At 43.9% G+C, this 15,393-nt stretch overlaps 1 protein-coding gene across 4 annotated transcripts in view; it reads right to left on the minus strand.

Moving 5' to 3' along the window:
- RPTOR (regulatory associated protein of MTOR complex 1) overlaps positions 1-15,393 on the minus strand; it is a 135,992-nt gene that overhangs the window by 51,229 nt on the left and 69,370 nt on the right. For all 4 annotated transcript variants that reach the window (XM_084492694.1, XM_084492693.1, XM_084492692.1 and 1 more), the window contains exons 10-15: positions 13,792-13,867; positions 10,775-10,876; positions 7,638-7,721; positions 6,084-6,194; positions 1,180-1,254; positions 486-551 (exon numbers count right to left, since the gene is read on the minus strand). In XM_084492694.1, coding sequence (XP_084348820.1) covers positions 486-551; positions 1,180-1,254; positions 6,084-6,194; positions 7,638-7,721; positions 10,775-10,876; positions 13,792-13,867 — 514 coding nt within the window. The remainder of the gene's footprint in view (positions 1-485; positions 552-1,179; positions 1,255-6,083; positions 6,195-7,637; positions 7,722-10,774; positions 10,877-13,791; positions 13,868-15,393) is intronic.

The raw sequence follows: 15,393 nt of genomic DNA on the forward strand, positions 1-15,393 counted from the left end.
GAAGGTCAACTACACGCTGTTATAGCTAGCTAAACAGTTCAGCATTAGAAATACTTCCTGTATTATTTAAAGCTTGTTTTTTCCTCTTTGGAAATACTCCTTGCACCTGTCAGAGCCCTAAGGTTTATGGCTCATTCCACACACTCTTCCCAAGAACTTTATCACAGCCATCAAGTTTCCACTCGACAGGACCTAGGCACTATTTCTTTAGCAGCGTGTCAGTGTAGTGCCTGGAGGGTTGGTTGCTCAGTGACTTGTGTCCTTAACCTCCGCGTCCGGGTGCTGCGTCCATAATGTGTTTGTCACACCTCCAGGTCAATTTTTCTTTTATTCCACCAAAAAATAATGTAAAGCAACCTTCTATTTCAGCTCCCCTGTTCAGGGTTGTGCATTAATGCAAGCCGGGACATTTTTATCAAAGGAAAGGCACAAAGCAGAGAACAAATAGGAGAGACAATGAAAGGAAAAAGGATGTTGGGACTCACCTGTCCTGTGTTGTAGTTGTTAACAATTACAGCCAGAATAAAAGCAGTCATTGTCCTGTGTTCAGCCTTAAAACAATATACAACTAATTGTTATCTAGAAAACAGGTCAGAGAACAACTACATTCCACGCTTTCTGAAACATGCGATAGAAACTGCACTCAGAATGATCTCATTAAAAGAGCAAGAGAGGAGAGAGAACTGGAATTTTCTTGTCACCCAGCCCTGTCATACGCCTCAGACACTTGATAAACTTGTATCCTCAGGCTGCCAATATGATCCTCCCAACCAACCTCCGTGTATTGTTCTGGAGGAGGCATACAAATATTCATTACAGGAAACCACACAAAAAAAACTTCTGCAGAGTGAATTACGAAAGTTACAGGGAAATTGGACTGCCTCTGCACCCAGCCCCCAGAAGCCCACAGCTCCCATCTTCACCCCTGAGTAATCTGGGCTTAAATAGCTTCACACAAATTTGGCTGTCTCCATCACACAACTTGGCACTAGCATTTTTAATTCCCCGGTTGCTGACTCCATGGCTCGGCTCTGACTGCGGTAGAGCAGCAGGTCTCACCGTAGCTGGAGGTGGGAGGCAGCCCTACCTGAGCAGCAGCTGCATCAGAACAGCAACATTTAAGCCCCGACAAGCTAAGCAAATGCTAGAAGAGTCTGAATAAAGATGACTTGTCCTTACTGGCATATAAGGATCTGCCAAAACTGAAAGGAAATACTTATGACCGTTGTCCTTCACAAGGTCAGCTTGGCATGACTGAAAAATGAGACAGAGACAAAGGAAAAAAAACAGTGAGTACACTAACATAAAAGTATTTTTTCCTCCAACAATGTATGCATATTTCATGTCTTAACCATTTTTCTCAAGTCCAGTTTTCATGTGAGAAGCAAAGGAAAGAGCATCCCCTCCATCAGGGCCACGAGCAGAGCACCCCTCGGAAGGGACAGCAGGGAAGAGAGTAACCACAGCCATGTAAGTGACAGAAACAGTAACCAAAAATATGACTTTCTACTGAGGAAAAGAGTTAAATTTGACATTTCTGCCCCACATTATACCTCTGCCAGTGTCCGAGAGCCATCAAAGATAAAACCAAAGGAGGAATCTGATTATTTTTTTCTTTTTTTTCTCACATATAGCAAAATAAAAATGCTGTAAGACAAGGTCTTCCAAAAGCTTCTGGTCTACTTCTCCACCTGCTTTCCATTCCCATGCCATGGCAATTAGCTTACCACAGATCAGATTTGCTGCTAATTGCTGCTCACTTTCTTCTAGCTGCACAGTTAGATATCTGTGTAATGCGTGTAAATCCTGGTCAAATCTGTAACAGTCCCCAGGTACGGGGGTAAAGGCCCTGAGCTTGCCTCTCAGAGGACATTATGGCTTCAGGCCAGCTACCAACGTCCCAGCAAGCAGCTTGCCTTGGTGGCCACACCTGGCTGCCCAGTACTCGGATGCTGCACAAGCCCCCGGGTGCCTCTTCCCCCAGGCTGGCCCCATCTGATCTGCAGGGTTGTGGAGCCGGGGAAGCTTTGAGGTGGGTCCGGCACCTCACCCTTCTCGTGTACCTCACCCCCTGCCCAGTTACAGAAGGTGCAGCCTTCCAGTTCAGCCCTGCAGCCAGGATGTGAGGTGTCTACGTGAACGTTAAAGCACCGTCTCTACAAGCAGGACAGCTCTCGGAGACGGCAGCACTGAATAAACCTGGCACGTGTTCCTTTTACAGGGACCCACGTCACTGAGCTGTTACCAGTAAACCTGCAAGGGGATGGCGAAGGAATTATTCATCCCCCGTACTGTGCAATCCCCACCTGGGTGAGACTGCATTTTGGCAAGAAGATTTCGACTCATCGCACACACACGACTGATCTCTGCATTATTTGGTCAAATGCTGACGTGAACTGCACCGGTACAACAGCAGCACGTAACAACATGATTTCCTGCTACACGCAGTCGAAGCCTGCAGAGTAACTCCGCTGCCTCGTAAGCCCTGCAGGGAGGAGAATGCAGGTTTTCTAGGGCAGCATCAGCAGTGAAGCACACGGCCCCGATTCAACAGCTCAGCGTACACCAAGAACTTCTTCGTGCTAACATACCAGCTCGGGCTTCATGTATGACATATCAGGGTCAAACCGAGAGGATGCATACTACTAAAGTGAAAATTTAAGGGAGTAAAAACTGACTTGGCATTCAATTTCCCCTGTGACAGGGGTTCTATTGTATGCTTTATGCCAGAGACAGGATCATGTATTTTTTATCAGGCATAGGAGGTGAAGGAGGGAACTAACTGTTGAAAGGAGAGGGGATGGCAAGACAGAGATGCAAGAGAATATTTTATTGCTGAAGGGAGTAAAGACGCTGGTTTTGGCAGACCAGATAAGCAGAGGAAATGAATTGATGCCATGCTGCAGCTACAAGAGGCTTCCCTGACTTTTGTGTAATGCTGCACAAAAAATAGGCTTCCCCCCCCCTCCACCCTCCATTCTCAGCAGGAACGCTTTTAACTCCTCAGAAAAAAAAAATAAAAACCTCTTAGCTGCAATGTAGACAGACACCAGCACAGAGAGGATGCCCATCTTTACACTACGTTATTGTGCTGCCACTGTTGCTCCATCACCCGAGGCTCAAGGGAGAGAGGCAGCTTTAATAAAGCCAACGCATTTACTCAAATCCTCCCTGTTTAGATCCTATTGAACAATATGGAAAGCCAACATCAGTAACACTTCTTCAAAGAATAAGCAGCTATTCTTGTGAATAACAACACAACGTGACCAAAACAAGCCACAGAGCACAGATTTCTTCTTCCTCCCTAAAACGACATGCATGCTGTGTAACTCGTCTCTAGAAATATCACAAGTTCCTGGAATTCAGCAGCACTGCCACAGCTGTGGGGATCCCGATCACTGCCCTACGTGGGCAGGGAATCATCTTCCTGGAACACCTAACTTGAATATTTGTGTTAAGCATAAGAGTTGAGTTGGTAGTCACAATCCTGCTAACAAAGGTCACAAAATTTGTGTCATTATTCCTTCAAAAAGTAGGACAAATGCTTGTTTTCTATTGTCTTCAGACAATTATTTCAGGTGCTATGAAGTCTTTCTTTGCTATCCCACATTAGTAATATTTACTTCTTTCAGCATTGTTTTATGTATAAGTTTGCTTTTTTTTTTTTAGTCTTGCTTAAATTTCTGATTATAATCCTTAATCACAAGAGGGAAAATTTTTTCTGTTTAAATTCAAGTATTTCAAATTTCGATGGTGCTGTTTACCAAACGTTATCAATGTAGCATGTGGCAAAATCTTGACCTAAACTGCATTTGCCAGTTTTATGGCCATCTACGTGTGGCAGCACATAATGCTACTCCTACACCACCCTATACCTGCCAGATACCTACAGGAGGCAACTTTGAACCTTCACTTGTTATGCAGCTCTGCAGGTGGACTGTCTAGAAATACTCCAGCAGGCTTCAGGAAGAGATGACTAAAGTCCTCATTGAATATCCTATGAAAAATCATCTGATTATACATGGAATTAAAGCAGATTAATCTAAATACTCCCGTGCTTATTTTCACCTACACATCGCACAAACAATTCTGAGATGTGGTGGTGCTATAACGTCACTGATTTGTCCTGTGATTCGTTAATGCTGAGGTATAACTCGCAGGATACCACGAGGAGGGACGGTGCTGTCTGAAGGGACGTGGGGCACACTGCGCTGCTGTCTCACCCCACAGCACCTTCCTTCTGCCTCCCTGTCTGAGCAGGAGGATCCAGAACAGAAGTATTATCTCAGCAGGATGTTCTGCTCTCCAGGGCACTTAGGAGTCTTACATAACTTGTTCTCACTCATACCCCAGGCAAAGAGGCATGAGCAATCAGCTCAGCTCCAGTCCTAATGAAAGTAATTTCATCAGCTCCGGTCTCCTGGAGCCAAACACAGTGCACGGTCAGGGGGTGGTAGAAGAAGGAGACAGAGCTGCTCAGGTACTGCAGGGATGAAGACTACCTGGCAGAACATCTGGACACACACACACACGTCCCCTGATGCTGGGCGATGGCTTCTGCTTGGGTGACAGAGGTGGCCCCCACTCCCCCTGTGCTGACCCAGGCAGTGCAGCCCAGGGCAGGGCGAGAACCGTGGCCCCGCAGCCTCCTGCTCACCCATGTGTGTGCTGCCACGCAATTACACCAGGCCCACAATTACCATTTTTTAATCTTTGCAATGCTTTGTTTCAAATGTACACGGCCAAACCTCGTGTCAGCAGGGGAGGGAAGGACACTGCTTTCTTCTCACTTGCCAGCTATCAGTACAGCAGTCCTTTAGCCTCTGATACTAGGACGTATTTGCTCCCTTTACGGTGCAGCAATCCAAGCAACTGCCTGTCCCCTGCCTTGGTGACGTTCATTCCCCTTTCCTGCTGCCGTTGCCCTCTCCTCCCATCTCACTTACACCACTTGTCTGAGGAGACAGGGAATTGAAACAATGGGAAGAAACCCAACACAGAACTGAAAAGCATTTTTGCTGTTTTGTTTTTTAAAGCGTGGCCTACCAAATGAACAGGGCAATAAAACAGAGCAAGGGAGCAATACTGATGCTGGCAGGAGAGGGCAGGGGTGAAAGAGAGCACTCTCAGATTGGCTCTGCCACCAGAGACAGTGAAGGATGGCGTGACACCCACGTAAATTATACATGAGCCTACTCCATAACATACCTGGGGCTGAAGTGTGAGCCATGGAGAGGCATGCATCAAAATAAGATTTTCAAGAGTAGCTCTAAGATGAATAGTTTTCATTTTCTTTGCTTTCCAAAATCCTCTTAGGATGTTAATGAAAATATATTTATAAAACTAAACCTGACAATGCTATATGAGCAGCAGGGAAAAATTCCAACAAATTCAGTATTATTCTCCAAACTGAAATGGAAGAGAGATAATAAAAATAAAAAGCAAAATAGGCAAGATCCAACTTATAAAGCTGTCTAAACTGCTTGTAGATCAGCTTATAATTGTGCCTACAATTAACTGTGTGTAGCATTCCTAATAATTTTCAAGTGCTCAACTAACTGCAACCACAAATCCTAGTCATATATACGACTACAAATGTATCTATAATTACTTATCTGCTCAATTATTTATTTAAAAAAACAAACACAAAACCCAGCACTAACAACAACAAAAAGCTAGAGCTAAGACCACCTTTAAAAAAAACAGGGATCATTTTTAAACCTTAACCTGAAGGTGACAAAATATTGTAGAGAAGACCAGAATCGTGGACCTGTGATAGGAATAAAATGTCTTCTGTGGAGGATAAATACTTCTACCCCAACCATGTTCACTGCAGCAATGCACAAAGATAGTAAGTATCACATCAGACTTGGAAGAGGACTCCTAAGTTAAAGTCACCAAAAAAATCAGTTTTGCATACAAGTGGGATAATCTAATGAGAAATACACTGGTCTTCAGATAATACAGCATCCTTTTGAAGTGCCTCAAGAGAAAATCTAAACTGTAAAGCAACTGGATTAAGCAAAGGGGAAAAAGGCACACTGCTGTAAAACACAGGAGCAGCTGTATTCGGAAGTACTCACACTGTCCACTGCGAGAATTTTGGCCCAGATGAAGACAAGAAGTGGTCTCAGCTCACGAGCTGAACTTTGAAGTAGCTTCAGCACGTATGGGAAGATGCCAACAGACAGGGCCTGCGGAGCCAGAGAGAAGAGCAAACCCTCAGAAACCCCTCAGCTCTGAAGCAGCAGCACTGCACAGAGGCAGAACTGAACATTTTGTGAAGATGTAGCACATTTAATAACACAGATGAGAAATCTGGTACAAAACAATTTCACACATTTCTAGTAAATTGGGGATCCCTGCGTATTTGCCTATTGCTCATTTTAATCCTGGATGTCACCAGGTATTTTCAGACTCATTTGGTCCGGTGAGACTCAGAGTTAATCTAGCACTAGCTTCTACTCGTTACAGCCTGTGCTATTTTATGCTTCATGATATGTCGTGTTCTTCTCTGATGGGGCCATTTGCTTTCACAAGTAAACATATTGCAAAAGCTCGATAATTACAGTCTTCCCACTGGAAATTAAACAGGCCTCTCACTTACACAGACTTCTTACCAAGCTTTTTGCTCACAGGAGGACACGCGATGTGCTAAATCTCTGAGAATCCCACCGTGACTGCGGTACCCTTCCCAGACTGCCATGGAAAGAAACCGTACGGGGAGCATCGCACTTTCCCTCGAGGACGTGCCAGCTGCATGGAGGGCACGCTGCCAGGAGCCTGCGATCCTGGTGGGTCCCCCCCAACATGCAGAACAGCCACAGCAAGGGCAGCTGTGGCTTACCCGCAGCTACGTTCTGATCCTCACAGAAGTTTATAATCCAGAGGGCTTCAAGCCACCTTTAAAGCATACTTTCCTCTTACTACTGTGGGATAAGCTGGCTGTGAAGAGCTGCAGGTGGTGCAGGAAGGAGTCTTGAGGATGAAAATGAAAGGTAAAGAAGGCCAATAAAAAGGCCCATGATAGAGCCATTTCTCTGCCAGCTGGTGGTTCGTCTTCATCACCGTTACCAACAAATAGCTCCATTTACAAGCGTGCTTTTAACTGCTCCTCTGTTTCATTCTTATTTATTATCTGCATTGTGCTAGCCACTTTCCAAAATGCAGAAGGCAGTTGCCTCCTCTCAGAGGAGCTTATACAAAGCTTATGCAACCCAGAGACCAAACTGATAAAGAAGAGAAGAAAATGATGCAGCTAGTAAGCTGAGAGAGGAGGATGATAAACATACGTGCTTTTTGCTGTTATTTATTTTACATGACAAACCTCCTTACTTGACCTGGATATTTCCTCCAGTTTTGTAGCTTCCAATATTTTACACTCAGCCGTGTCTAAGTAACTCCTCTTTGTAGTAACGCAAATGAAAAGCTATTTGGCCTCCTTGATTAATATAAACCACTTTTCTTTTAGGGATGCTTGCTCCATTTCATATGAGTGAAGAATACATAAAACGCAGTCATTTGTCAAATCCGTGGACTATCCTCCACACCTCCCTTCCATAAATCACCGTTTATATTTATCACCTACACTGAGGGTCTAATTGACTTTTACAAGACATCACGCAACACAAACGCACCAAGCTAACTGCCCAGGGCCCCAGGTCCAAAAATCTTCCCAGCAAATCGAGAGCTCGGAGCCGATGTACCTGGCTCAGAAGAACCTGTAGAGGAAAGGGACAACAGTTATTACTAGAAAAAAACAAAGCTCTTTGTGAACATAAAAGGACCTCGGGATCATCACGTAACTTTGAAAAAAATGACAATCTAAATGGAAAAAGTAGCAGGACAAACCCTGGCTGCTGAAAGCTTTCACCCCACTGAATAGCATCACCAGTGGGTTGCTCCCTTCCAGCAATGCTCCCCTCCACGAAGTTTCGGCAGACACTTGCAAATGTTTTCCATGGAATACAGGCACCCTCAGGCTCCCAGTTGTTGCTCCAGTTGCCCTCCCTGTTGATATTTCTCTGAAGTGCAATGGTACCTGTGCAGCACAGCTCTGCTAGCTGGAAGCAGCCACTACAGATTTGAAATACTCTCAGCTTTCTGCCTTTTCTCGGTAAAGCAGAAACAGGATTGAATTTGCAGGAAGGACTCAAAGGTGAGCAGCAGCACCAGCCTGCCAGTACTCAAAACAGCTCAGAAGAAGAAAAAGAGGCTTTGCTTTCCTTGGCAAATCAATATAAGAGACTTAAGGGGGAAGCAAAAGGTCACATTAGTCGTTAATAAAAATCTCATTAAAACGGAGTCTGACAACGATAATGAGGTGGTAGTTTACTGGCTTATACCTACCCTGGTGTGAAATATTAACAGACAGACTTTCAGTTCTTAATCTCCTTAACAGATGTAAGATATTGGAATGCAACATTTAATCCTCAGTTTAAAATGAGTAACATCCCTCAGCATGGGTCTTAGGAAAAGCAACTCGCTGATTTAGCTCCCCAATTCCATCCCCTTCTCAATGTTTTTCCACATTGCATATTCAAATTAAATTGTTTTTCATGTTTAATATTGAAAAATAACTGAATTACTTGGCTTACATCTCATATCATGGACAACTGACACTAGATACTAAAGCTGTGCAGAGAAAGTCCTGATGAAAAAGATGCTTACATGGGAGGGCGTGTTAATTGCTCTAATTGTTTCACCTCTGAATATGCAAGCTCAGATCCCAAGATAGGTCATAAGAGAAAGCATTTTGGTCATCCTGCCCTAGTTGGCACCAGCCTATTCCATAAACTTACTACAGAACTTGGCACGATTAACAGTGTGCTTTAAAGATGCCCAGCACAGGAATAACAGGGCCAGCTGTTTAAGATTAAAGCAGTAATAGAAACCAGGGCATGGTGGAAGCTGGGGCAGAACTGAAACGACAGCAAAGAACATATCAGATGCAGGGTGCTTACGCAGACATGGGAGGCATACAGATTTGACAATGGTGTTATTAACTGACCTTCAAGAAAAAAAAAAAAGAAAAAGGAAAGAAAGAAAGTAAAGCCATAAATTCTATTGTAGCTGGGAAAAAAAAAAAAAAAGCATGTAACTGAAAAGGATTTCCAGGTGAAAAATCCTATGACAGGAGGCACCTCCTCAAGCATCGAGCGTTTGCATATGCTGAGTGCTGTCTTCCATAACTCCTCTCCCCCCCACACCAGGAGGCCACCTGTGTTCAACCTGCCCCATACACAGCAAGATTTGGAATGGAATTTGGAACTTCAAGAAGTGGAATCTGGAACTTCTTGAAGCCAACAGAAGGCCATTTACAAAGGACCGTTTCCGTGCCCTTGAGAAAGCCAAGCTTTGCATGGCTGGCACCATGCCCCTGGCACTCAAGTACTATCTTCCCCCAGGGGCACATCTAAAATGGGAAAACAGAATCAACCTTTGTCAGGCTGCAGCAGTGCAGTTTAAGCACTCTCAGGGGCTCAAAGCAAAAAGGCACTCAAAGCGGGGTCTGAAACACAGTTCCTCTCCTTTCCTAAGCTGTTGTTCTCTGATTCAAAGCATCTCCAAACTGTTAACAAGCCAACTTATCCCACTCAACAACTACGTACACCTTAACTGTAAGAATAATTACCTTGTCCTAGCTCATTTTTGCTCCGGGAAGGAAAGCAGATTCCTTCGCCAGGTGACCTCTCAATTCCACTGCAAGGTTAAGCTACCTGCAGAGTCCTCTGGTGCCAAATAATTGACTGGAAAGCAGCAACGTTGGTGCTAGAGTAGAAGCCTGCCTTCTCCCATTGCAGTGACAGAGACAAACCTTACATTTGTTTATCCAGCTGATCTCTCGAGACTTGGGAGGCTTAGGGAAATTAAGATTTGGTCTCACAAAGATTGATGGTGCTGTCAGTCACAAAACAAGTTGGTAGCTAACAGAGGGAAGGTGAGTCTTCTCACATTTAGTGAAAGAAATCACACATCCTTGTAGAGATGACTGGAACCATGTACCTTTAAACAGGAAGAATTTAAATTTTGCTGCCTGATAGAAAAGATACCACAGCTACCTTAATGAGGGTTTATATTTCCGTCAATACAAACATCTGAGGAGAGGGCAAGAGCAGATGAACAACTGTCATATTTTCCTCGCTATAAAACATGATTTGAAATGAGGTGTTATGTTTCTGCTAGATTTACTTCTTCTTTCTACAAATGAACTTTGTGTAGTCTGAGCAAATGCCTACCAGAACTCTACGTTCCTTCCAGGCACAGTCTTCAGAGACTTGTTTCTGTTCTTGCAGTGAAATTTCACCATCGCATTAAAGGGAACACTTACCAGGCTGTACCAGCAGCACAGAAAAGGAAGCTGTTTCCAAACCATTTACACTGCAGCAATGCCCACTTTGAGAAAACATACAGGAGATAAAAGTCTCTGCATGACAGAGCTAGCATATATGAGGAGATACTACAGGAGAAAACAAAGATGCGCTACTCTGTGAAAAAGTCTTGCTATTTCACAGCAAAATAGGAGGCAGCACAGCCTGACACTGTTGAAGCTGCAAATGGACGATTCCAGGAAGTCGTGCTCAACAGAGAGTGAAGGTACGGGGGAAGAAAAGCACTTTATCTTCATCTGCACAGGTCTAGCAAACACGCAATCAGCTCTAATTATTCCTGAAGGAGCCCACGTAATCTCTGTACCCAAACGCCATCTGGTTGGCAGCGTAGCACTCAGCGGGCAGGGAGAGCTGTGCACAGAGGGGCCGGCGGCCGAGCTCACCTGCAGGACAATGGGGAGCTGCTCCGGAGGGTTGCGGTTCTCCACACCCATCGTCAGCCACACCTGGAATGCCGTCAGCTGCTCCGCAAAGAAGGGACTGTGCTGTTAAAGCAAGAATATGGATGCAGGTTTGGCTTTAGAACAAGGGAAGCAGCTAGTCTTGGAACCTACGGACTCAAATGGTTTATTGTCTCCGAAAAGTAATCTATTTAATTTTTGTTTGGTCTCTTTTTTAATGAAGAAATTTTCCAAGGACTGATCAGATACAATTTCCTTTAAATATATTTGCATTTTCCAATATAAGTGTTTGAAAAAGGGGAAGGAAAGGCTAGAGAAACAGGAAAAGGTATCACAAAAGCTCCGGGGAAAATCTGGGTAACCCTTTCCACATGAGATGCAGACAGAGCAGTCAATTTATCAGCTCTGCAGAGGTACTTTCACTTCTTTAGCACACAGCGCTGCCTCTGCCCAGACCACAGTGAATGCAGTCCAACAGCAATGAAAAATGAATCCATCCACATCTCACTCCTCCTTGGCTGCCATAAACCTGTCCTCCAAACAGGTGGCCATTCAGATGTGCTGGCTTGGGTTGCAAGGTAGATGTCTTTTTTTTTTTTTTTTTTTTTTTTTTTTTTTTTTTTAATTCAAACCTTTTATTTAGCTATCCATCACTTCTGACCCCCATAACACAGTAAAATAACTTTCTAAAGACAAACAAAAAACCTGTAAGTGTACTTACAATACTGAACCCACACATTTAACTGGAGGTAACCCACTCACAGAGATATCCTGGATAAATGAACAGAGAAGTAACCTGCAGAGAGCTGCAGTATTTAATACCTTTAGCAGGGCATCAGGGAAACATATCAGGAGTGGGATGAACTCCCAATATCAGCTAATAGCTGTGCTTTGGTGCTTAGACATCAGCACGAAAAGTACTATGGAAAAACCTAAAATATTTAGGTTTATCTGTTCCCTTAACACCATCGGGGACTGGTCAATAACACAACACCCACTCCCAAAGCTCTGCTCCATGGACAGTCCTTGGGCACATCAGCCAGGGAGCATCCCCTTTCTTTTTGCCACCTAGCTTGCACAGCCCATAGTACAAAATAGGTGTCAGAAAGTACTAACATCCAGTTAGAAATCCTGGGGAAACAAAAATCAAGGGCAGGGAAGAGACGGGAGGAGGGGGCCTACACCCACCCAAACCCACAAGAAGCCCACCAGGCCCCCGCCATCGTTAGCCCCCAGGCTCTGCTCCCTCAGGTTATTGTCCAGGCCTGCCTAGCGAAGAACACCAAGAGAATAAGCAGAAGCCGGGAGCACGTGGTTTATATCGTGCTGCTGCAACAGAACAGCCCTAAGGAGATTAGGGATTGCTTTATCCAGGGCCTGCCTGGACGCTCAGCCCCGAGCGGCCCGCGGGGCCAGAGAAGGGCCGCAGGTGATCCTGGGCTCCCCGGGCATTTCGGGCCCAGCACCGCCGCTTCTGTCAGCCCCGGCAGGGAGCAGGCTGACTAACCTCAGGAACACAACGCCCCTTCCCCTGCCTGGCATTAAACAACCATCCCTTGCTGCATTACTGCCGGCCAGCAGCAAGCCTCCTCTGATATACACCACCTCCCGCCGGAATAAATCAAGAGGGTTGAGGGCGAAATTTTGATTAGAACACAAGGAGTAGATCAGAGATGTGCAATATCTGTCTTCCCCCACCATTTGTCACAGGACAAAGCTAAAACCTTCCCACTCCCTCCCAACCTAATAGCCAAGTTCTGTGCTATTTCGGTAGGCGTCTGAGAGAGACATTCAACAGGTTAGTAACTGTTCTCTACACAACAGGCACGGAGCTACACGGTATTAACTGGGTGGGATTTTAAATAAAAGTGTAAGGCCAAGCACAGATGAGGACTTGCTCCTGCCTTTACTTCTAGTGTCTAGGCCAGTTTGGGAACCTGCAGCACCCAGCTCCTCCAGCTGCAACTGCAGACTGAGAGCTCCACATACCCCGAGGTCTGGTCAAAATACATGAGAAATTACATTTGTCAGGATCAGAAACCTCCTCATAAATCATTACAACCCCACCTTGTGAATCTCTTCGGGTACACTTCCAGTAGCAAATCCAAACTGGGAGATAGGACATTGGCTATAACTGGATATGAATATCCCATATCTGGATATGGATTTTTCTAAGTGACTTTAATGGAATTCACAATCCAGAATCTGTGAGAATGTCATAGTGGAATAGGCATCTGAGGTTCTACAGTAACTATTATTTAAAGGTTTCCATCCATAAAATATCAAAGGAATATCAAAAATCTATACTGACTAGAGGAACTTAAGCCAAATACAGTATTAAAAACTTTACCTTTCTGCTCTCTGCTAAAAAAAACCACAACAGACAGTGACTCATTAGTGGCACTATGAGTAAGAAAAGGCTTTGGACATATGCTCAGTCTCCTCTATTTTATGTTTACTTGAAAATATCTTCACTAAGACCTAATTTTTGCATTGTGTGAAGCTGAAGTCTTTCATTACAAAAATCATGCTGGCATTTTGTGTGTGTGTATGTATAGCAATACTGTTAGTTGTGATTGAGTGCCCAGAAATTTTGAAAGTCAGGTCTCAAACACCATTTCTACTCGCAAGAATTTCATCCTCACCAACTTTTAAAACCAGAAAACTATCATTTAGTAGATGTCCTTTTTATGGTATTTTACATCGAAAAGGCATCCTGGCACACATGATCTATATATATTTCATACAAATACACCTACAGAAACAGGTGTTTGAATTCAGTATGGGTTGAGTCAGACATATACAACAGTGAAGAGTGTGAAGTTTATGTTAAATCTATTCTTCTAAATGAGGTGAATCTAGATCTACAGTTTTCCAAAAATATAAACCACTAAATTGCAACAATTCAAATTTAAAAATGCAAAAGTGAAGTGCTGAACTGAGGTTTCCAATAATGGGTTATGCTGGGACACAACATTTCAATATATTATGTAACTTACCCTAAATGCAGTTCCTTCCTCTATAATTGTAGGTAATTGGGAAAGGCAAATATCAACCGCAAGGTCCCATGCTTGCCTAGACAAAACAGTGAAAGAGGAAAAAGCCATTACTAGTTATCCATAAGCAATATCATACAAGAATATGGACAAAGCAATGCTGTCAGAGTGGCTTAGCAATGCTTAATATTCCCTTTCTAAAGGCAGTTTTAACACCTGAAAACTATTCAGAGACACTGAGGAGGTCTAGTCCAGCATCATAGCATGCTGCCCCACCACTGTGAGCAAGGTAACAACATCTCTAGCTGAAGTTCGCAGAAACTGCTCCTCTCTGTAATGCACAGAGAAGCAGGAGTGAATTAAGTGTTATTATATCCTGTTCTCATGCAAAAATTTATGACTTTTTTTAAATTAAAAAAATGAACTTAATCCTAGATTAGCTCCAAGCCATAATCCTTCAGGCACACACCTCCCTGTATGCATCCAAAGCCTTGCTTACTCTGTATTCGAGTCACATCAGAACAGCTTGGGAAGATGTAGTCCTGCTGACAAGCCCTCCAACCCATACCGTGGGGATATACATGTACCTACACTGCTGCTCTAACTCTCCTTTTCAGCATCCTCGACAGAGGCACTGTCATTGTACATATCACTGAGAAAAGGAACTCAGTCTCCATCAATCTAACTCCGGGCTGGTTTTGCACGGAGACCTTATTGACAAAGAATTCTCTACGTGACTCACCCTAAGGATGGAGGGATGAACACTAAGCCAGAAGAACAGGAAACGTTTAAACAGTTCTGGTTTTACACTTATCCGCTGTGCTACGTAATAGTAAAGTATTGTGATCTATAATACTAACAGCACATAAACTACGCACAGTGGCCAGGGAAGCTGTTGTGGTAGACTGAGTGCAAATGCAACGTGGTACTGTCTGCTTCAAAATGCTCACACTAAACTAAAAGAGGGCCAAACTAAAATGAATGGATTTGGTCTCCAAAGTTCCCGAAACACCTCTAAAAATGTGAAATGGGTACTTTTCACCCAAGAAACCATTATCCCCGCTCTAACCATAGACATCCCATGCTCTTTTCATTTTAACATATGAATTTATGCACTCCGAGAGGCTAGCAAGTTAGCCCACCACCTCTTGGGTTTCTTAAACAAAAGAAACTAATTTACTCTCCAGACACATTTGTTCTTTAATGACTTGTGGCCATCATGGGTTTACCTCAATAGGCTTAAGCAGTTTTTCTTCTAGGAACGCCTGCAGACATAAGGCCAGATGTGATAATCGATACAGTGCATTTCAGTTACCTGCTCTAGTAAGTTCTTAAATCGCCCTGCTCCAAGTCAAACAAATCCTCCCATCAGAATTACCAAGCGAAATCTATCCCATTAGCCTAACTGGCAGCTGTTCTCAGCTAAAAACAACCTCTCCAATTAGATAGAAAAATAAACTACAAGGCTCTTGCATTTTTCTATGGATTCAGGAGATGCAGCTCGTTTTAGCTGTCCCAGACCTTGTCCCTCTGCTCCACAGCGTTTGCCTTCCACTTGACAATATGCTGCCAATATAATTAAGAGGTAGTCAAGAGACAATCAAA

Source organism: Aythya ferina (assembly GCF_964211825.1).
Source record: "Aythya ferina genome assembly, chromosome: 18".
Classification (NCBI taxonomy): domain Eukaryota; kingdom Metazoa; phylum Chordata; class Aves; order Anseriformes; family Anatidae; genus Aythya; species Aythya ferina.